The sequence below is a fragment of the Drosophila albomicans genome, chromosome 2L (genome assembly GCF_009650485.2).
Source record: "Drosophila albomicans strain 15112-1751.03 chromosome 2L, ASM965048v2, whole genome shotgun sequence".
Taxonomy (NCBI): Eukaryota; Metazoa; Arthropoda; class Insecta; order Diptera; family Drosophilidae; genus Drosophila; species Drosophila albomicans.
In genome coordinates, this window is record NC_047628.2 from 28433872 (window position 1) to 28457675 (window position 23804).

General features: G+C 36.1%; 1 protein-coding gene across 4 annotated transcripts in view; it reads left to right on the forward strand.

Annotated features, from left to right (window-relative positions):
- The window catches only part of LOC117563361 (protein spire), a 64448-nt gene that overhangs the window by 17162 nt on the left and 23482 nt on the right, over positions 1–23804 (forward strand). For 3 of the 4 annotated variants that reach the window (XM_034241652.2, XM_034241656.2, XM_034241655.2), the window contains exons 2-4: positions 953–1002; positions 20462–20579; positions 21826–21935. In XM_034241652.2, the coding sequence (XP_034097543.1) occupies positions 953–1002; positions 20462–20579; positions 21826–21935 (278 nt within the window). The remainder of the gene's footprint in view (positions 1–952; positions 1003–20461; positions 20580–21825; positions 21936–23804) is intronic. The other variant, XM_052002064.1, reaches the window with a different exon arrangement.

Consider the following 23804-nt stretch of genomic DNA (forward strand, 5'->3'; position numbering starts at 1 on the left):
TTGATAGATAAGTTGAGTTAGATCATATCCAAGAACTTTGCTTATGATCATTGCATAGTTATTCAATTCCTAAAAATACATTTAATTTCATATTATATCATTGTTTTCTACATCGAAATTTATAGATATCTTTAAGTTTGCTAATCTTAGGAGCTTCACTTATAATGACTGCATTTTTTTCGTATAATAATTTCCTATTTTTATATGTTTTTTAATGTTTTCTATTTAAAGATGAATAATAGAATATACCCTCTACTTATAATAGAATATCTTTTAATTCAATTCATTCAATTCAAGATATTTTCAATGTTCTGAAGCCTTGATCACGATTACTAGTTTATAGTATGTTATTTGTTTAAGTCTTCAACCCTCCAGGGTATCTTCGAGTGCATCATGCATTCTCCTGCAGCATTCTGGCTTGTGTTTCCGTGGTGCTGTTGCTGGTCATGTCAGGTGCCCCACCCTGCAAACAAACCGCAACAGCGCCTCGTCTTGGCCCAGTCATGTCCGTATGTTTGCACAACATGTTTATGATTGCTGAACCCGTTTCGAGTTTTATGTAGTTATTTTTGTTACAATTTCTGCTTGGCTCTGTCTCTGTGTCTGTCTCTGGAGTTGGATTCGGATTCGGGTTCGGGGCTTGGCCATCGAAGTGCGGAAGTGCAAAGCGCAGCCAGAAAGCCAGAAAGAAAGGGAGAGCGACGTCGTCGAGGAGCAGAGGGAGACAGACAGAGAGACAGTTTGCATATTTAAAATGCAAAAAATGCAATTGGAAAAAGTCAACAATTTACAGTTTACAGTTTAATTGCAAGTTGCGCTCGTTACGCGTTTACCGAGTCAATTTATCATTAATGTTATTAATTGATTGACAGATATCCTCCTTATATTGGACAATTTTATGCAATTCCATTAATATATTTTCCTTATTTTCGTTTTCCGTCTCTTTCCACAGCCTTCGACAACCACAATCATCACACATCGTACCTCGTCTCTCATAGAAAGGTGAGTTCAAATTTTCTTATTTTTTATACAATTTTTTTTTTTATATATTTTTTGTGTGTGTTTTTTTAATAGCTCGTTAAGAGCTTGAAATGTTTCACGTGTAGAACCGCAGAGTAAGAAAGAGAGAGAGATAGTTGGGCTATTTTAGAGTGCTTACCGATTAGAGATTAGAATTATGGCTCATAAAGTCGCTGTAAATGCGTTGAAATTTCGATTGTCTGTGGGCATTTTGTTGTTGTTGCTCTTTGGCTGGTTCCGGTTCGGGCTTTAATTAAGTTTTTATGATTTATGGTAATGTCCAAGTTAGTTCTCTCAAATGCCAACGACATGTGCAGCAATAGATTCTCCAGATTAAAGCGCCACATTTCCCAATTTGCATACAAATCAATCAGAGGTGCGATGACGGTATCAAGAGACTTGTTGATGGGCAAAAAAATTCGATAGTTGCTTTACTATCGGTATATAAGTATCGGTATATAAGCATCGAAGATTGTGCTTTGCCTTTTGGCATAGATTTGTCTCTTCTAACAACACAGTTGTATATTTCTTCCCCCCTCTAATTGTATGCTGATTTCTATCTACAATCCACAATTTACCCATTAGCTGGAGAGACGATAGTTTCTTTACTATTGTATCGATTAATGTGTCCTTGTTTTCTAGCATAGATTTGTCTCTTCTAATAAAAGAGTTCGCAGTAGTTTTTCTATTCTTATTCTTTTTCTTCTCATGAATTCCATGCCAAAATTTTCACATTTGATTAGCTGGAGCCGCGACAGTTTGCTTACTATCGGTATATAAGTATCGAATATTTTGCTTTGTCTTCAAGCGTAGATTTGTTTCGCTTCTAAACAACATAATTTTTTTTCTCAGTATATTTTCTATTCTATAGTATATAATTTTGTTCCCTCTCATTGTATGCTGATTTCTATGCCACAATCCATCCATTTGATTAGCTGGAGCCGCGATAGTTTGCTTACTATCGGTATGAAGGTTTCGAATATTGTGAGTTTGTTTTCTGGCATAGATTTGTTTCTCTTCTAAACATAATTTGTTTTCTAACAAAAGGGTTCTCAGTATATTTTCTATTCTATAGTATATTATTTTGCTGCCTCTCATTGTATGCTGATTTCTATGCCACAATCTATTCATTTGATTAGCTTTCTACACGGTAATTGAACTTTTTCTGCTTGCTACCCAGAAATTAGAAACCCTTTCAGAAATTATGATGTATTTTCTGTATGAATTTTATAGGCATGTCTAATGTGTTTACCCAGTTCTGATGTGGAACCCTCTTCGTAATTCGTATAATTACTAGAATTTTAAGACACTATTTCTTGTTTTCACATGATGCAAGACAATGGAATTGCCTTATGCTAAATAGAGATCGAAAGGGGGAGAAGAGCAAACTCCATTGAGTAGCAGCTGCATATTTCCCACACGCAGCCACACCCATTACAACAGCAGCAATACTTAATTGAAAACGGCAACTAGCAACCAGCAACCAACAACAGAGAGAGAGAAGAAGACTGAGCTAAACTTGGCTAACTAAAAGATACATTAAAATCAAGGCGTAGTGAAACTCGCGCTTCCATGTTACGAACTCTCCATGGGGGCTTTGTTTCGGCTAAATGCAGCGTTGGTGTTGCAGTTGCGAGTAGTTTTAATTACCAAACCAATTCATGGGCTGCCCCCAAAAACGTGGCAGCAGCAACAGCGGCAGCAACATCTACTAACGATCATCATGTGAATTCTCTGCGCCTGCGCATTTCCTCGCTCGGTTTTGCCTCTTGGCCACTTGGTGGGAACTCGCAACCTAAATGCATTCTTCGTTCGCTCACACACACACACACACTCGTACACTTTCACACTTAACTCAAAAGGGAGCTTAGGGAGTGAGTATCTCTCGGCTGAAATTACCGCAAAATTGTTGGCTTGCAACAACAACAACACTTTCACACATTATCTTCTTGTTGTCTATTTTGCTTTATGGCCTGCTAAAATTTCAATTTTATACCATTTTCCAAACATTTTCCACCTTTTCTTGCAAACGCTACCATGCGTTAAAAGGTCCAAGTTCTTTGCCTATAACAATCCATTTATGATGCGCTAAATAATGGGTTCTTAAGCAACCTTAAATCCATTTGAGCTTCGATTTAAGCCTAAGTCTTTTAAGACTTCCTGTAGAGTGATGTATTCGATAGAAAGTTGTCTACTTTGATTGTCTAAATTATACTCTACTATCAACTATATTCAATATTCTACTCAATAGTCACTTTGCTGATCTCGCTCTGATCTTTGAGCTTATCGAAAAGTCAAGGCAATCGTTAGTATTAATAAACCATTAAAATCTTTAGAAACTAAACGTAATTATCTCGGTAATGAGAGGTTCTTGAGTAGAACTCTGACTAATTGCTTCGATGTTTGTACAACTCTCCAATCGATTGCTGACTTTTAGTCAGACTTCTTATACAATGCATAATAAAAACCTGACAACTTTGTTGTTGGATCAGCGCGTTGACCGCAGACACAACAAGCTAAATTGAAATATATTTTGTGCAATTATCATAAATTTCATATGCTTTTGCATTGGGGTTGTGTTTTTTTTTTCCCCAAAAGGGGTTCCCCACCCTCTAAAATGGGCGTTAAAAATTGCGACTGCAATGCGCAAATTTTTGCTTGGGTTCGTTTCGTTTGTTTAACAAACAGCAACAACAATTGAAATTGAGTGGAAAGAGGGCAGCAGGGGGGAGTGGGGGAACTAACTGGTGCTTAGGAGGGGGCTCAGTTTCAATGATTTTGAGTGCCAGAGCGTGTGCAGTGACATTTTCCGCTAAACATGTTTGACCTTTGCTTTATTTTGGGCGCCAAAGTATCTGTCAGATACATGACTTAAGTGCTCGCTTAGTTATGCAACCCCAACTATTCGCAATCCACAAAACCAAGGAGACGCGGAACTTACTTTGTGTTTGGCACATATCATGTAACTCTTCGCCTGCCATTATGATGCAAAAAAGAAAAGATATTGATGATATTAGCAGTGAAGACGACACCGCACAGTTCATAGATACATTGTACAGATACATGTGGCAGATATAGTTGGTTAGTTAATACAACTACTTAATGCTACAAATTACAATCTGGCAGTCTACTAACCGCAAAAGTCTTCATCAACGAAACCGCTTTTAAGTTAGCCAGTTTTCCGGATTGGCTCGTGATCAGAGCTAACTAACTAACTCGTTGACTAACTGACTGACTAACTAACTAACTGGCAGCTGCTAGCTTTGTGAGTTTGATATGTGTGTCTGAAAGCTGAGCGACCAGGAAGACTTCATCGCTGCCTGCCTGCTGTGGTTAGGCAAAAAGCCATCAGCCAGCAGCTAAGGTCGCCCCAAATGTCGTAGATCTCTTGAGGTGGGCGTCGCTTTAAAAACTGCAGAACAGTCAGAGAAGTAACTGCAGCTTAAATTTGAAATTAAACAGCAATTAAATATGCTTTTAAGATGTAGATCAGTCGCTGTGCCAAGTTTTCTCGGCCTCGAGTTCGTTGAGGACAGTCTTCTGCTTTGGGTGTCGCAATATCCCCTTAAAATGCGTTGAAACTGTTTTAATTGTATTACGCTCTCAGCAAGGGCAACTCTAGTGAGTAATTTCCTCCCCCTCGCTTGTTGGATGCGCCTCACCGCACTCGAGTGCATGCGTAAACCTTCAAAAATCGAACCCGAGCCTGAGAAAGAAAAGGGCTTGCCCAAAGAGTGTTTCCCAGTCTTTCCCATTGCATTGCCATAAATAGCAATTGTGCGCTATTTGTAGTTCAATTTACAATATAAACCAATAAAGCATTGCATTGACTGACAGACCGGGGAAGAGGGGAACAGAGTTGTGTAATTGGTTTATAGGTTTTCGATCTAACCAGTATTGTGGGTGCGGCAACTCTTGGAATAACTTATGACCCGCAGCACAACTCCGGTGACAACTCGACATTTGAGAAAATAGGATTACACTTTGACAGCTCTTTTAAATTGGGCTAGGCTTATGTGTGTTGGCGAATTGCTAAAGATGCCCAAATTTGGGGCTGGGCAAACAAAACCAAAAACATAGAAAATTAAGTAATTAAATTGTAAAGGGTTACAACCATAAATGTAGAATGAATCGTATAATGGATTAATTGATTTTGAACCCGGAAATCGCCAAGAGCAGGTATTAGACTTGGCATCTGAGCGGTACTCACATAAAATATTCTAGATTCTTTATAGAAGTAAAACAATTAAATGCTGCACTCAATTATTAAGCAATTTTTAAATTATTTAATTCGCTTCAATTAGTGTTGCATGTGCCAACAGTTGTGTGTATAATAGATGCCATTCTATAATAAAAACTAATTACTAAGTCGCTTCTCTCTGTCTCTCTTTTTCTCTGTAGTTAGATCTTATCAGAAGTACTCGCCACATAATCCAAATATTTAGACATTACCTCAGTCCATTTGTTTCTTGTGTTTGTCATGTAAAGTTGTTGTCATATCTTGGGAATAGATAAAATTGTAAGCACACGAGAAGCCATGGCCCAAATTGTTGGTTATCAGTTAACAGACAAGAGTTGAATGTGTAGCACAGTGTGTAGGGTATTAGCTTAAAGGTGTTGATGGATGACTGCAAAACTGATGACTACAACCATTTCAAATGCATTCGAGTGACACATGTTCTGCCACTGGCGACTTGTAAATGAAAGAAGTCGGTAATAAGTATTCTTATTACAAGAGAGCGAGGAAGAAAAAGAGTGTGATAGACAAGCTATAACCCTGTAAAAGCTAGAACAATTTCATTAAAACGCTTTTCTAACTATGAATTTGCATTTTAGATATATCATCATTTTAGATATATATGCACTTATTGCATATAATACTATTTTATTTGTAGAATATATACTTTCAGTATTTTTTTAATACTATAACTTATTTCTCTACCATAATTTAGTATAAAGATAGTTGAAGTAGCTTCATAAAACAGTTTTCTTTGGGACTTTTTTGTAGTTTCTATTCATTTTGATCTCTTTAATATTTGAAAGTATTTCCTTTTATATTTGTAGAATATATACTTCAAGTATTTTTTAATACTATAACTTATTTCTCTACTGTTTAGTATAAAAATACATGAAGTAGCTTCATAAAAGAGTTTTCTCTGTAACTTTTTTGTAGTTTCTATCGATTTTGATCCTTTTAATATTTGAAAGTTTTTCCTTTCATATTTGTAGAATATATTCTTCAAGTATTTTTTTAATACTATAACTTATTTCTCTACCATATTTTAGTATATATTCCTATATTGATAAAAGGTATATGAAATAGTTTTGAAATGCAGTTTTTTCCTTGACTTTTTTGTATTTCTATACTTTTGAATATTAGAAAGTATTTCTTTTATATTTGTAGAATATATACTTCAAGTTCTTGTTTAATACTATAACTTAATTCTAACCATATTTTGGTATATTTGTTTATATTGATAAAATATTGATGCAGTAGCTTCAAAAACTGTTTTCTCTGTGACTTTTGTAGTTTCTATACATTATGAGTTCTTTAATATGAGAAAGTGTTTTCTTATAAAGTTTTTTATATTTTTGTATGTTATTGTAAACCTGTAAATTTTTCCTTTCTTTGCCCTTCTATTTCACAAGTTATCATCACTTAAGCTTAGTTTTTTGTTGTTAATATTTACTCTACTACTGTAGTACTCTTTTGTGTTTGCCAGCTGCTCAAATATTATTTGAATATTGAATTGCCACTTTGATGCTCAATTAAGTCTTGCAATTATTGACCACACTTCTGTGTGTGTTTTTTTGGAGATTGACTCTGAATTTCAAGGTCTGGCCCACAACAAATATTATTGCACAATTATTTGCTGTAAATATTATTATTGTTATTATGATTGTGCCATGAAATGAAACACTTTGCGCGAGTTCGTTCGAGTAATCTTGTCTTGTTTGCAGGGGTGACTCAGTTGAAAGTCTTTTTTTTTTTATTTCGTGTTGAAGCTGTTGCTGTTGCTTAGGTACTCCCATGTTTCCCCCTTCTGTACTCTCTTCCCTCGCATTCTCTGGCATTGTTCTGGCGAAAAAGTCATAGCGCTTTTTTTGGAGCGTGAACAGCTGGCAGACCTGTTCGTACCTGTTCCATTTAGAGGCCCGCCCGTACTTTTATGGGTTCGGTACCTTATGCTGCCACAACAAACGGCACCAACAAATGTTGCAAGTGGCAACAGCAACTGTTGCTGCTGTTGCCTTAAAAAACAATGCCTCCCCACTTGGCCAGCAACAAATCGACTTGGTTGAGTGCTTCGCCGTTTGTTTTATGCTCCGCCTGACTTTGGCTCTAGCTTCGTCTACAGCTTCAGCTCCAACTGTTGCTCCAACTCTCTTGTCTTTCTATCCAGCTTTATCTCTGTTCTTCTGGCTGTGACCACGCTCTGTGCTCTGTGTGTTATTGCTACGCATTTATAATAAGCGGAACCTGGGCACAGTGGGCGATTTCCTGTCAGTCGCAGTCGTTGGGAAAGCAAGCAAGCCACTAAACATCTAGCTACCTACTACCCAACTTGTTGCTGTTAAGCGAATTTCCTGGTAATAAAAAGTGATACTAAGGACAGGCAAACGTTATGACAGCTTCTAAATAGTAAAGAGAAAAACGTAGTTTTTTTATTTAGGGTAATGTAATATTCAAGTTATGTTCCAAGGCAAAGATAACCATTTCAACAGGATGCAAATAATTTCCTTCTCAGGATAGATAACATAACAGTAATGTTTCTATAAGAATTGATAACTCAAGAAAGAAGTTTTCTATTGTAAATTGAAGTGAGGATGAAAGCTGTAAATTCTGTTAACTACAAGAATAGGCAAATGATCTGTTAAGGACATTGTAGCTGCAATAAGGATATTCGATTTTTTATAGTTACTAAGTTCATAAATTGTGTCTATTGAAAATATACATAAATAAAAGGGCGAAAAAGATTAAGAAAAAACTTCATGTTCTTTGCCTTTTACTTTTGGTGTGACACTTAATATTCAATCGATATTTCGATAGTTTTTCATAGTGTTAGTTAACATAAAATAAAGAAAAACTTTATTACATTAATTACAGACGCTAACGAAGCTATTCTACATTTAACATTTGAAATTAAAGGCTTTTATTTGGTATAGAAGAATGGTATGAGAGTTTTGGCATTATTCTTACAAATTAGTGTTCAGAAGTAATCTGCAGATCTCTGTTCCTATAACTGTTTAATAATAGTAATCGTCATCGTCACATCTAGCTTTGATCACAATAAGTGACACATTGATTGTTCTTCACTTAATATTTGTTAGATAGCTTTGATATTTTACAATTTATGGGTTTTGCTCTTTCTTTTAAATTTACCTAGAAAATTGACTGACTTTATATACTCTAAACTTTTATCTATGGAATATCAACTGCTTTGCCCCACTGTGCGTCTCTGCTGTGTACTGAAGACGCTGCAGCTGTTGCCTGTTGCTTGTTGCTTGTTGTTGCCGTTTGTCTTTTGCTGTCGGCGGCGCAGGCGCATTGTTCTATGGAATCAATCAATTGGTTTGGCAGGCACAGCACCAGAACTGCCACAAAGAAGAGGAATAGATGGGCGAGAAGCGGAGAGGAGAGGAGAGGCCTGAGGTATCCATCGATGACGATGACGATGACAACGCGCACGACGTCAACATAAAAGTGTCGATCAACTAAACGCTGTCGGCGCTGTCTGTGTGGAAGTAGGGGGGGAGAAGGTGGGGAGAGATGGGAAAAGAGGGAGAGAAATAAAAGCCTAGGCCTAGACTTAGGCATGGCCAGCCAAGAGGCAACTTCATGGCTCGCTGAAGCAACTCTGCCTCTCTCTCTTTTACTCTTTTGCTCTTGGTGCCGATTCTTGCAGCAATTGTATTTATGGCTGACTGTAATTGCATGCGTCGTGACTTCAAGCTCAATCCCCAGCCCATCCTCATTCTCATTCTCCATCTCCATCCCAAAACTGAATCCCCTTTCCAATTTCCACTGGGCAACGTGTGCGGCAAAAGCGCGATCTATTCTCTACGTATTTCCATATTTCTTTTTTGGGGGGCGCCTAAACAAATACTGCGCATTTTAATTGAATGCATGTCAATATTTGACAGTTGCCCCTGGGCAGACACTCTTCCCAGTGTTTGCCGCTTGACCGTTAGGTGAAACCCAAATCGAAAATCTCCCAACTCTGTAATCACAATGGGTAAGGTTCAAGTGTGCAAACACTTGAAATTAGAATAAAATGCATTGATTCCAGCTCTTCCCCTTTCTTGGTTGCTCCCTCAGTTGTCTTTCTCCAAGCATTTCCATAGCTGTGGGAACCAATTGCGCTCACAATGAAGCCATAATTCTTATAACCATTGCCTTGCCATGCCATTGCCATGCCACATGCGAGTCGACGTGATAAAGGACTCATTAAAGCATCACTTGAATGGGCTGGTCTAGCAGCCTCGCAACTCGTAGCTCCAACTTCAGCTTTAGCTTCAGCTTCGACAAACCCGGCTTCAATGTGCATACAAACACACTCTCGCAGTTGTTGTTCACTTGCTCAATTGCTTTGCCACTTTAAGGCCTCACAACACTCACAGCCAGAGCGAACCAGTCTTTAAGATACACTCGCCACAGCAAAGCATCTATTAACTTGGCAAAGATCTTTGCAAAGTCAAGATAGATGAACTTGAGCGTGTATTGCTTTTGTATATGAAATATAGTTGAAAATCAGTTTAAGTTTAGTTTAGATTTTCTAAAGTTTAATTCATTATCGAAGTAATTTCCCAATTAATCAAGAGACAAGTTGATCGTAAGGAGTGAATGAATTCTTCTATACTAAAATGTATTTTCTAAAGATAACATTTAATTCTAATTCTTCAATTGATTCCCATACAAATTGATAATTTAAAGAAACTTCTCTTAAGTCCCTTAGCTTGAATGAAATTTAGGATAAATTCTTCAATTCATCCGAAGACAAATTGATCATTACTTTATGATAATCAAATTGGCAGAAATTAATTAGTTTCCTCTTATTTCATCCTTAATATTTAGGACAAATACTTCATTTGATTCAGAGGCAAATTGATCATCATCACACTGTCAAACATGTCAGAAATAGAATCGTTTCCAATTCTTCAATTGATTCAAAAACAAATTGATCATTAGCTGATCATTATCACATTGTCATAAATGAAGAGATACTTATCTTAGTATATCCTTACTTAAATAAAATGTAGAGAGACAAATTTATCTTTAATTGACGATCATCACATGGTCAAAAATGAATAGTCTTCTCATATTCCTCAACTTAATAAATATATATTTCTGAACATTGAAAAACTGTTTTGAAATAGGTATTTAGTTATAAACCATTAGCCACTTTAATGAAAATTGTTTTCCTCAAATCTTTCGGATTTCGTTTCACATTACATAAAATACTAATTCAGTGTTCTATAAATAACTTTAAAATACTTTTTAGCAGCTTCACTTCAATTCTTATTAATATGTTGCCCTCTAATTAATCTTAGTTAGAGTATTAGAGTATTAACTTCTAGTTCTATCGACTCTAGTTTCGGTTTTTAAAGGCTGCCTCGTTCGAGTTGCATATATTCAGCTAAATAGAAAGAGGAGGTAAAACGAGTTGCCAGTTGCTGTTGACTGTCGACTGTCGAGTAACAGTTACTTTTCGCTCTATACGCGATGTGCTGCTATACATAAGTATATACCATAATATTTTCTTTTTTTTTGTTCGTTTTTGGGGAGTGAGGCAACAGCTGCAGCAGCGATGGGAACCTGGAAGAACCTGGAAGAGGCTCTCTTTTGGAGGACTGGTTGTCCAGTCACGAGTTCGAGTCCCCATTCTCTATGCTGGGGTCGTATTCTATTTCTTTGATGTTAGGCTGGCCCAAAACAGACGTCAATTCATAAGAAGCCACAACAGCCAGCTGGTCTCCTGGCTCAGACACTTGCAATTTGGTGGCATTAAGTTTGACTTCGAGTCGGAGTTGGAAGTTGAAGCTGGGTGCTGCCCATTTTTTGAGTCATGTGCGAGTATTTCAATTTGGATGGCTTGGTGGTAATAGCCGGGCTTGAACGTACGGTACTTGAGCCAATTACCCAATTAAACGCCAGCGTTTTGTGCTATCTCATTGCCGCCATCGCCCACAGCTCAACAGAGAGAGAGGGAGGGAGGAGGTGCAGATGCCCAAATATTGATATCTGTGCGAGTTTTGTAGGCATGGCCTATGGCTATTTTGTTGATTTGAGTCATGTTCTAGAGGCGTGCACAATTAGCGTTTTGTTCGTTCCGTTCGGTTCCGTTATAGCCGCCTGGCCAAAAAGACAACAGACAACAATGCGCCCAGGGATTATGTTTTGCCTCGACTCGAGAGTCGGCGTCGAAGTCGAGACGCGTCGGTCAAACTATGAAACTTGTTTGCCGATTATTATCGATTGAGAGGCTTGGTCTCTTTTCTATTTTCTACCTTGCCAGTGATCCCTCTCTCTTCTCTCCCGTCCCCTCTCTCTCTTCACCAATTGCAGTGATAATGTGTGTGTTCACAAGTGGGAGACTGTGTTTTTTTGAAAGGCTTTTCCAAAGTTGGCCTATTCTTGAACTTTGTCTTCAAGTTTAGACACCGACTTGACCAATTCGTTTTGGGGCTGGCCAAATGAGTTGCAAATTGTACAAATATTTGAAGGTAATGCTCATAAATTTGCAGCTAAGATTAAAGAAATTAGCGAGATTATATTTAAGAACCAAAAGGCACACTTTTTGAAGTAATTGAATGAAATTAGTAAGATAATTCTAGAGAAGAGAAGGGTTCACTTTTCGGAGAAAGCTTGTCTTGAAATTATGTTCTTTTATATAAATATAAAATAACCATTATTGTATATTAGAATAGAACAGAGGCATTAGCTTTTCTCACTCAATAGTTGATGTTTTTATAGGCAAACTTCAGAAGTAAAGTTACTTCCTTAAACTTATGTTTTTCTTCAATAATATAAACAACTTCTTTAGATTAAATATATTAACCTATCATATTATTCCCACTTAAAAAGATTTGTTTTCTTCACAAAAACTTCAAACTTTGCAACTGCAGCTAACGATAACGATAAATTAATATTCTTTTATAAAATGTACTCAAAATATTTTATATTAGAATAGTACCGAAGAGGATTTAGCTTTTCTCACTAAATATATCTTATTTTTATAGCAAATTTCACAAGTAAAGTTACTTCCTTGTATATATTTTGTTTTTCTATAATAATATAAAAAAGACTTTAGATCTTTCATATCTTTTTTCCTCTCAAAAAAGAACCCACTTCATCGACAAATTTCGCAACTACAGTTACTTATTTTATAGCTTGTGCTTTGCCATGCAACTCTTAATATTTAATTTATGTAAAACTGACAATTGCAGACTCGCTGCTGTGTAATGTGTTTTACCGCAAAAGATTTAAAGCATTTGTTGGCTGCCATAAAGCAATCTTACGTTTGCTGCTTAACTATAACTTTAGTTTATGGTGATTCTTTGCTGCTTGGTCTGTTGGCTATTCTTCGGCCCAAAACAGTGGCAAGCCAACGTCACATGGGACTAGAGAAGTGGCTAGTGATGGGTGTGTGAATGGGTAATATAAAAAGTTAAAGAAAAAAGTAAAGTTTTCTAATATGAATATTCAAATAAAAGAGATAGAGAGAGAGATCATCCGGCATATTAAAAATATATATTATTAGAGTATTATTTGTTAAATATTTTTCTATATTTTCTTTTCGTGCTTTGTGTCGTGTCACGCTCCCATCTCTAGGCTAGAGCAGTAGACCTGAGCGAGTCGCTTTCAGTGTTTTGTCTTGTGGTTTTTTGTCGCTATCAGGATTCACATTTTATGCAATTGTTTCCATAGAAAGAATGCCATGTATAAATACAGATACACAACAGCACAACACAAGACAACGAGTGGCGAATGGAAGCCACCAGGTAGCAGCCAAGTAGCCAAGTAGCCAAGAGTAGCTCTTTAACTTGACTCGCACTTGGAGTTAGACTTGCAGTTGCATTTGCAGTTGCATTTGTAGTTGGGAGTCTTTGTGGTGTCGTATCTGGCCAGTCGTGATCAATGTTGGGCCCATGCAGAGCACTCGTCCAGACCAGACTAGACAGACTAGACCAAGCACAACACACAACACAACACCAACAAAAGACAAGCGACCTGACCAGCAGAGCCACAAAAAAATGCGACGCCAATGTAAAGCAGCAAATGCTGCTGAAAACGTTGAAATGTTGACAAGGCGCTCGGCGACAACGATTAAAATCTCTGGGGAGCCCAAAAGAACGCGCAAAGAACCAGCCAAGAGACAGAAAGAGAGAGGGAGAGCGAGAGAGAGAGAGAGAAGGAGAGATCACACATGGATCGAGAAAAAGTTACATTTGCAGTTGCACACAAAAAAAAGAGAAATAAATGTATTTCTTTTTCGCGTTTGTTTTTTTTTCGTAAATTACAATGCAATTTTTATGCCACACAAAAGGTTTTTCCTTCCACTTGGCCATTAAGCACTTTACATTCAATGTGGCAAGATCAAAGTGGGCGCAATTTATGGCCGCAGATACAAAGATACGCAACCAGAATCGAGTTGCGGATTCGGATTCAGATGGCGCAGGTGCGGCTATCTTAGCCAAGATGTTGCCAAGTGCCATGTGACAATATTTACAGTGCGAGTATCTATTAAATAATATTAGAATTGAATTTATAGATACATAGAGGCTCCTTTTAGTTGGTATATTTGTTTATCTGTAGTATTATATACTGTATAAATACTTTTATATAGAGTTATATACGGTTTATCTACAAATTTTATAGAAGATTGCAGAGAGGTTTCATATAGTTTAATTTGTGGAGTAGCGAAATTTATACCTTTTCCTTGGTATAGTTTGTTTATCTGTAATATTTTGATCGGCAATTTGACAAGACTTTCATTCATTGGTTGATTTTGCTTATGTATGTATGTATTCAGTATATACTTTATATTAATCTGAAGAATAACAAAATAATATATATTCTAAATGTAATTATCTATATTTGGTATATTTTTTTATCTATAGTATTTTGAACCATAATTATATACTGTATTTTATATAGAGTTATATACGGTTTATCTACAAATTGTAGAGAATATTGCAGAGTGGTTTCATATACATATTTTATTTCGTGGAGTAGCTAAATTTATACCTTTCACTTGGTATATTTTTTTATCTATAGTATTTTGATTGATAATTCGATGAGGCTTTCATTCATTAGTTGTTTTTGCTTATGTATTGTATTTAGCATATATTTTATGTTAATTTGAAGAATAACAAAATGGTATATTTTGTAAATGTATTTATCTATATTTGGTATATTTTTTAACTGTAGAATTTTGAACCATAATTCCATGAGACTTCATTCTAAGTTGGTATGGCTTGTGTCTGTATTCAGCAAACTGTGACATATATGCATTTGTAGAGTAGCCAAATGACATACATATTTTCTAAACTTATTTAACTATTTTTGGTATATTTTTGTATCTGTGGTATTTTTATCGGCAATTTAATGAGGCTTTATTCATTTATTACGATACTATACTATACTATCTCTATAATTTAATGATAATTCGTTCATTAGTTAATTGTTATCGATTGGAAATTTAAAATTTTTCAATCTTTTTTATTAAAAGTATATGCTTTATTAGTTTTGTTTTATAATTCGAATTTTATTAATTGAAATGTATTTTTCGTGCATATTTTTATATATTATATTTTTTCACACATCATTTAGTTTAACGATTTTTCCATAACTTGTTTTCATTTCTTTGATAATTGGTTAGCTTCTGTGTAATTGTTTTTTTAATTTCTGTTTTTCGAATTTCCATTTTGTTAGCAATCAGGCTTAGGGTGAAGCTGCTTTTCCTATATATTTAAAAACTAGCCATAGCTTAAGTTTGCCATCCATGAGTACTCGTAATTCCATTCACTTGTCCATGCTGCGGTTTGTGTTATTTCTATATTTTGGCTGATATTATCGCGATAATTCGTGTCCCATTTACCTGTTGTAGTTGCACACGCAGGCGCGCCCGTCTCTCAAGTGGTTACTGTAGCTGCCGCTGCGGTTGCGGTTGTAGTTGCGGTGGTTGCCACCGACTCCGCCACCAAGCAGGTTATACAATTTTCCAGTTTGGCAGCGACGAGTCTGCGCGCGAGTCTCGCGACTCAATGAGTTTGCATGTTTGACCCAAATACGAAAGCCAGAAGGAGTAGGCAACAACTAGAGAAAGACCGAAAGAGACAGACAGACGGAGAGACGGAGGGGAAAGAAGTTGCAAGAATTATTAACTTTGTGTTTGGCAAATAGAAAAGGTTCCATTCAGTTCACACATATCATAACAAAAGGTATAAGATACTCGACACTCGACTTATCAGTTGAGATATGAATAGTCTGCGGGTGAAAGTGAATGTGTGTGAGTCTTGGGTTTGAATAATAACGCCAACTGTGAATGAGTGCGTGCGTCTTTATTGTGTTTGGGTGTGCAACACAGTAGCTCTATAGTTCCGAGGCCTAGAGAATAAATACGCCCTGCTAGAGGTCTCTCTTTCTTACCTCTATATAGAGATAGTACAAGTATATAACTATATATATTGTACTTATACTTATCTGTGTGCTATGCAGCTTTTGCTGTTGCATGTTTTCAGTCATTTGCTTTGCCCATTTTCTTCTGGTGTCTCTTTTGCCTCGACACAACACAAAACAACACAACACAACACTTGTGTGTTTGTTTCGGCATCGACGTGCGAACTGGGTTAATTTTCCATATACACATCCATAAATATATATGTATATAGTATAGTATAGTCTCCCTCGACTTGTGTTTGTCTTTGCAACTACAAGCATTAAATTATTGTACAAATACCAAAAGATTCGCACGATTTGCGACGCAAACAAAACTAAACAACAACAAAAAAATCATAATAATAATTACAATTATTATTATTTTTTTATTTTGCCTACGAATTTCACATTATTTTCTTTTAATGAATGAACTTCTTTACGGCCTTTGAATGGGTTTCGCTTACAAACTCTTTGCTGACCAGTTGTGCAGTTGCTGCTTCTGTTGTTTCGTTGATAAAGTCAAGCAGAGATTGTTTCAGTTTATAGATAAGAATCTCTATCTAGAGAGAGTGTAATTACGAGATAGTAGCAAACAACTGTCGATTAGTCACTGTTATTCAATCGGTCAGTGAAGCTTTGTTTAAAGAGATTTTGACTGCTCCCAGCAGCTGAGAATTATCAACGGAAAGTATGCAGAAAATGGATAAAAAGCTATGATAATATCGCCTAGAGAAATGCAATTTTAAATAATTTAAAAGTTTGGCGTTGCTTCGCATTTTATGTTCATTTAAAAACAAGTAAAAAAGCTCGATTCTGAGATACCCGGTACGTGGCCATCATGAATAAAAGCAAAACAGTGTGGTATAAACTTGAAAATTAATCAAATATACCGCAAAAATACTAAAAATATACCGCGAAAATACTAAAAATATACCAAATGTCATGGTATATTGATATAACAAAAAGTGTAATGCTAAATTTGGTATATTAATATACCATAAAGTGCAAAAAAATACCACATCGTTACATGTTATGCACACTTCGCATAAATTGATACTAAATATTCAATAATTTAATAATATAAACTTAAAAATTCATCAAATATACCGCAAAAATTCTAAAAACATACCAAAGATTATATTTGGTATATTTGTATCCCATAAAGTGCAAAGGTCACATTTGGTATATTGATATACCATAAAGTGCAAAGGCCATATTTGGTATACTAATATACCATAAAGTGCAAAAAATACCAGATCGTTAGCTAAAGTAAGTGTCATGTCCACTTTGCATAAATTGATACCAAAATTTCAATTTGTAGAGCATTAGATGGCTAAGAATAGTGACAGAAAAATGAACAAACATTACTGAAAATGTTACATTCAACATTTCGCTTGTAAACAACCAAAACGTTTGTAGCTAACACCTAGAATGTTTAAATTGGACACCGAGACAACAGTTTAGAAATACAGAGAATTGTCGTTGCCTTGTTTGTTATTGCAGTAAAGATCCCATGATAATAAACCCTCGTGTAGACAGTACCCTGAAGAATTACAGCAATTACATTTTACAGCCCTTAATTGCAGCCGAGTTCAACTTGAAGCACGCCCAGCTACTTTAGCTTTGGTAGTTTGGTAGTAGACCCACATGTTGTTTCCTGTGTCGGTGATTCGGCATGAAAATACATTTTAAAGCTTGTACTTGGGCTAAAACGGTGACTAAAAACGGCGTCAAAGCCAAAAGAATCGCCAAGCAATAACAAAAACAATAGCAGCTGGTAAAAAAAGTGAACATGGAGGTCAGGCAAAAGGTTAAACTGACAAGATTGACAAGCGGCACGCCAAATGGCAAGGGGGAAGGTGAGGAGGAAAGAGAGACCAAGCCAAGCCTAGACTGAGGGAGGCGAATTGGCGACGTGTTGGGAACCTTTTTTGTTTTTGGGGTACAGCCTAAACGAAAACAGCCTGATAATTGCGGTGTTGCATGTTTGCGCTTCGGTTTCAACTTTGATATTACTAGAGAGCAAAGCAAGGGGGGTGGAGAGGGGGCTGTCTTGACACTCTGGCTGAGAACAACAGCGAGACGAGACTAGTTAGAGGGTGTGTTATTGCTCGCTCCACATATCTGTTTAATAGATATGCAAACTACCGGGGGGAGTATTACTTTAGCTATAGTCGAGTTGTAGTTCCCCTTCGATGTTGGCATCGCGGAATTCTTTTGCACCATCAACAATGCACATTCCCATTCTCCTCCCATTCCCATTCCATTCCAGTCGGAGTCACTTTGCTGCTGGTCTTCTGGTCTTTTTTGTTTTTGCTAATTGCATGGGAAACTTCACAGGCCCCACAGCTCACAGCTCGCAGCTGAGCTGATGTTGTGGCTAAAGCCTGCGAGAAGTCTCAGGGTCGTTAAATGTGTTTTTCTTCTTTTTTTCTAGCTTTTTTTTTCTTTCGTTCGTTTTCCCTCTGCATCTGGCATAATTAGAGCTTTGCTAAAAGGTTGTACAGCTTTGTCACAACCATTTCGTTGACCAACTCGCAGAGATGTAGCTACGACTGCCAAGTGCACTTGAGATTAGATAATCGGTTAAAAGATGACGAACTATTTGAGGTTCTTTACTTTTTAGTATATATAATGCAATTATTATAAAACGTTTGGGTTTTACTTGTTTTATATAAATAGTGAAAATTTAAGTCTCTGATAGCAGTTCTTTATTTGAATTTATAAATTCAGTGGATCTACGTTTTAATATTGATACAACTGACAAGGAAAGACAAAAATATGTTATCAATATAATAAATTGGAATAGAATTAAAGACTTTATAGTTTACTATATATTTCAAGATTGAAGATCAAGATTTATTTTGTAAGATTTATATTGTAAGATTTCATTTAAAGCACTGATAGGTATTTTAATATTCATAATACCGTAAGCATTATATAAAATATAATGAATATAAAACTATTGATCAGTGATTTAAATAAAATCTTAAATATTTTTAAATCAATCTTAACATTCAATCTTAAAATGGAAATTCTAAGAATTCAATTTATAGTTTTTTTTTAAATGATCCTCTTTTCTTTTTTGTCCGCTGTATTTGGAAATTTAAGCAAAGAAATAAAGCTGCTTAAATCGTCTTCAATACTTATATGAAACAGTTTTCTACTGTATGTACTATTTTTTAAGAACTAAGTACTTAGTTGTACTTCTTATTTCATTAGTTGTTTATACCAAATTACTTCAATTTCTTTCTTAGGAACTTCTCATACTTAAGTTGAAATATCAATATTTATTACAGTTTTAAATAGCAAGACGCTTCTAATCAACTTTTCTTCAATTTGATGAAAAGTCTTGATATTACAATAAACTAGTTACCAAAAGCACAAAGAATTTCCTTAACAAGAACAAGAGCAATTCTTGTTGCAAGTTGCAGCAATCAAAACAAATTTACCAACTCGAATTGATTGCAAAACACACGCAAATTAATGTTTTGTTCTAGCCTTGTAAAGTTGGTCAAGTGGTTGCCACTTTCTAGGGTATCTAAACGCCTTGAAGTGCGATCTTAGCTGCGGCTTCTTACGAGTATTCATTTGCGCATTAATTATGCGCAGAAGTTGTTGTTGTTGTTGCTAGTTGTTGTTGGTTGTTGGAGTTGCAAGTTCTAGCAAATGATGTAAGCGCTGTCAGAGTCGCAGAATCGAAAGCCGCAGCCGCAACAAGCTGCGAATGTTGAGAGCATTTAGCTGCCATTTGTTACCACGCACACACACACACACACACACTTGCCACATGTGGCAAAGTGTCTTGGCTATGAAAATGCCAGTCAGCCAACGGTGGCAACTGCAACATCGAATGCGCAGCTGTCACAATGTTTTATCATTTAATTTTCATAATAATAACGAAATCAAGTGGAACACAATGAGCGACAAACATGAAAGAGAGAGAGAGAGGTATAGAGAAAAGAGTGAGAGGCAGCGAGAAGAGTTGATGTAATCCGCCTTTGGAGTTTGTGTTTCTTTTGCGACAGCGACGCGTGGGCGATCGCCCAGCTTTTGATGAGCGACTTTAGAGTGGATTGAAGTTGACTGCTAAACTAGAGACAGGTCAGAGGAGAGGGAGCTGCAGAGGAAGCGGAGGGGGGGAAGGTGCTCTGCTGGGGTTCAGTGGCAGCTTTGAAACTAACGCAATCCACGTTGTAGTCGTCAGCTGCAAATTGTTATTTAACGGCGTCTTCAAGATTTGGTTGTCTTAACACTTTTGGCAAGTGCTTTGGCTTTGGCTTTGACTGTGACTGAGACTGAGACACTGTTAGTGTGGCTTTGGCCAAAGTGAAAGTGAACAATAGCAACTAAAAATAAACAAAAACAACAACAACATCAACGATATGTTGCCACTGCACTTGGGCGACTCTCGCTGTTCAAGCTGCCGCATGCCGCCGTTGACTGTGCTGCACCTGAACTCGAACTTCAACAGGTAACAACAACAACGGAGCCCAACAACAAACCTACAACAATTAGTGTTTATTTGCGCGTTGTTTCAGTTTCTACGAAGCGTCAACTTCAACTCCAATTAGAGTGTCAGTTTAATGAACTGACAGCGTGCAACACTCGGGGGCAGCACTAGCTCAAGTCCCCTCAAAGCCACCGATCGCCAAGGGGCAAAGAGTCAGTTGAAGAGAGAGGGGGAGAGGGAATTACAGTGCGTCCTTAACCTTTGCACTGCTTAATCATAATTTCCATTAACGTTTTTGTCTTCAATTTCTTCAATTTCAATTGCAGATTATGAGCGAACTGGCGGAAGTTGTTTTCGCCGCCTTGGACTCCAATCTGGCGGTGGACGAGGAATGCCAACTGTCTCCGGAGCTGGAAAGTCTCTTTGACTTCATGATGGCAGAAGGTGAGTGTGGCTTAAAAGTGTTAAAGTAGCAGCTGAAACTCAGTTAAGAAATTGCGGTTTAAAAGTAAACTTTATTAATCAAATTGTAGCTGACCCTTCAGCTAAGCAATTGCAGCAGAAAAATAAACTTTAGGAATAATCAAAAAACTAAATTATATCTTGAAGTAAATAGAAAAATATTCGACTGGAATGAAATACTTTAAACTGATTCATTAAAGAAGTATAATCAGAATATATATGAGCAAAATAGTGTGCTATTATTTTTATAATATACCGAATTAAAATTCCAAAAAATACTAAAAATACACAAGAGATTATGTTTTCAGTATATTGAGATAGTGCCACATCCAAAACATCATAAAATATACCAGATTGTCAGTCATGAATTACTATCAGGAATTTTATGATAAAAAAATAATCATAATTTAGTATATACTACGATATACCTAAAAAAATAAAAATTTAGTGTATTCTAGGATATACCCCAAAGAAATAGATCATTGAATAATATGTATTAAAGGCTAAAGAGTTCATTCTCTTTAACAATAAGTTATTTCGAATACTTAAAATCAATTGGATTTTGTAAGAATATAAATTTAGAATGTATTAACATACCTTTAAAATTTCTCTTAAATATATTGACATATATCTAATAAGCATCACATATAAAGCAAAGAGAGTTGCTCAAGTATCTTTGAATACAGCGCAAAATAAGTTTATCAAAGTGACTCAATTACTTCTAATCGTAGCTAGGCTTCAAATATGATGCAATCTAAATGGAATTGCAAACTTAAGCTAAGCCAGCTGTAAACTTAATAATCTTCTGAACTTCAGACCTTCTTGTTGACTAATTGTCACGCCAGACATCTTTTCAAATGGGGGATAAACACCAGAAATGAAGCTTAGCTTGATTCATTATACAAAAAACAATAACAAAACCTTTCAGAACAAAGCTATCGGGCTCAGCTTCCATAAATAGAGCCTCTATCTGGCAAAAGGCCCTGCGAGTAAATCACATCAAGTAAATGTAATTGCAAGGTCGTTAAAAGAGTGAATCACGTAGGCACCCGCATATCTTAAGGTCTCAAATATGTGAGATTTACTCGAGGCAATTACAAATGAAATATTGTGAAAATCAGAGCTTGACTTTAGATTAACCAATTCGTCACACTTACAGCAAAATTTGGCGTGTGAAACTATTTCTGATTTATTTTAAACTAAATTGTTCTTGCCTCGATTTTTGCAGAGACAGACGATGATTGCATTGATGAGGGCATCGACGAGGGCGACAAGCGCTGGGACGATGAATCGGAGGAGGAGCGCAACAATACCAAAGAACTGGAGCATATAATCGAGGTAAGTCAAATACACGAAGTCGACTTCAACTCGTTAAAGAAAAATCACAAAATTAATCGAAACCAAAAGCAAAGGAAAACGTCAACAACAAAACAAAAAAAAAACTCTTGACATTTTCCTTGGCATTTCGACATTTTGGCAGGCCGCTGATAAATTGCCAAAACACGAATGCAAATTGAATCAAATCAAAGTTTTACCTTCTGATCTTTTGGCGCCATGAGTCAGATCTCATTTGAGGGTATAAAATACCCTGGGTGGAAAAGTTATAGCAAAAGGAAGCTTAGTTTTTAAATGAATCTGAATTAGAAATGTCATTAAATGAATTAGAAATGTGGAATACGAAAATTTTTGGAAGAACATTTCTATTTCTAATTTTAGACGCATAACTATTCTAAATACTTATAGCTATACGAACGAAAATTAAACAATTTCATTTTTTTTCTTAAATTTTACATACTATTCGGAATATTTTAGAATTATAGAAGTATTAAACAGCACTTAGTAAATATTCAAAGCAATAGATTCCAGAGTATCTACACTTAGAATAGTTCGTGATTAGAACATATGAGAGTAACTAAGAAATAACTTGATATCTTGTATTTATTTCTTAGATGCTTATGTACTCTAATTACACAAACTATGTTTAACTTATTACAGCAAATCTTCATCGAAGATTATGCAAAGCATAACATAAAGCTTTTTAAGATACTTTGAAATTTTTTATCTTCGAATTTTCACTAAGTTCTCTTTCTATTACTCTACAGCATTTATTGATGCTTAGTTTAAAAATACATTTTAGTATTTCAGAGTAAATAAAATGATATCTTTTAGAATAAGATTGGTTAGAGAAAAAGACAGTTCCTTCATGAGCAATTAGAGGGTATAATAAGGAATAGTTAAGAATAGTTTCTACTATTTTAGAGTCAATGAAATGATTTTTCTTAGAATAAGATTAATCAGAAAAGAAGACAGTTTTTTCATTAGCAATTACAGAGTATAAAAAGGATAGTTAAGAATAGTCTCCAATATTTTAGAGTCTTTGAAACTATATCTTTTAGAATAAGATTGGCCAGAGAATAAAAAGTTTCTTTCATGAGCAATTACAGGATATAATAAGGAATAGATAATAGTATTTTAGAGTCAATGAAATTAGATGTTTTAAAATAAGATTGGTTAGAGAATACAGTTCTTTCATGAGGAATAATAGTGTATAATAAGAATGGTTAAGAACAGTTTCTACTATTTTACAGTCATTCAAACGATATCTCTTACTATAAGACTTATCAGAGAAGACAGTTCTTTCATTAGCAATTACAGGGTATAATAAACGTAGGCAGTTATCAATTAGAGCTGGCTGCTTTGCAGGAGTGCCTTTTGCATGTGTGTGTGTGTGTGTGTGTGTTTGGCTAACCTTTTGACCAGGCTTTGACTGCTCCATTTGGCATACGAGCATAAATGTATCCACAAGATACGAATAGACAGTGTTGTCAGTGTTTGGAGCGCACAGTGTGGGAAAACTTGTTTGGCGCACGTTGCATGGACACAAGCGGTGGCAAGCAAGCTAGCAGCAGTTACAGTTAACCAAGTGAGGCGCACTGCTTGTTACCAGTATTCGCTGTATCTTTGTATCTCATTGCGAGTCGTTGCCGCAGCCGCAGTCGTAGCTCTAGCTGTAGATGTATCTGTATCTATAACGCGGCTAACCGCAAAATAGCAAAAGCAATATGAACAAGAGCCAGTTGGCCAGGCTCAATTGCGGCGGGTTCTAGATTACAGACAGCGAGACCTGACTAGACCAGATAGATAGACAGATAGAGCGAGTGATCAGAGAGACAGCAATTTTCATATTGCGGCAGTGCCGATATTAAA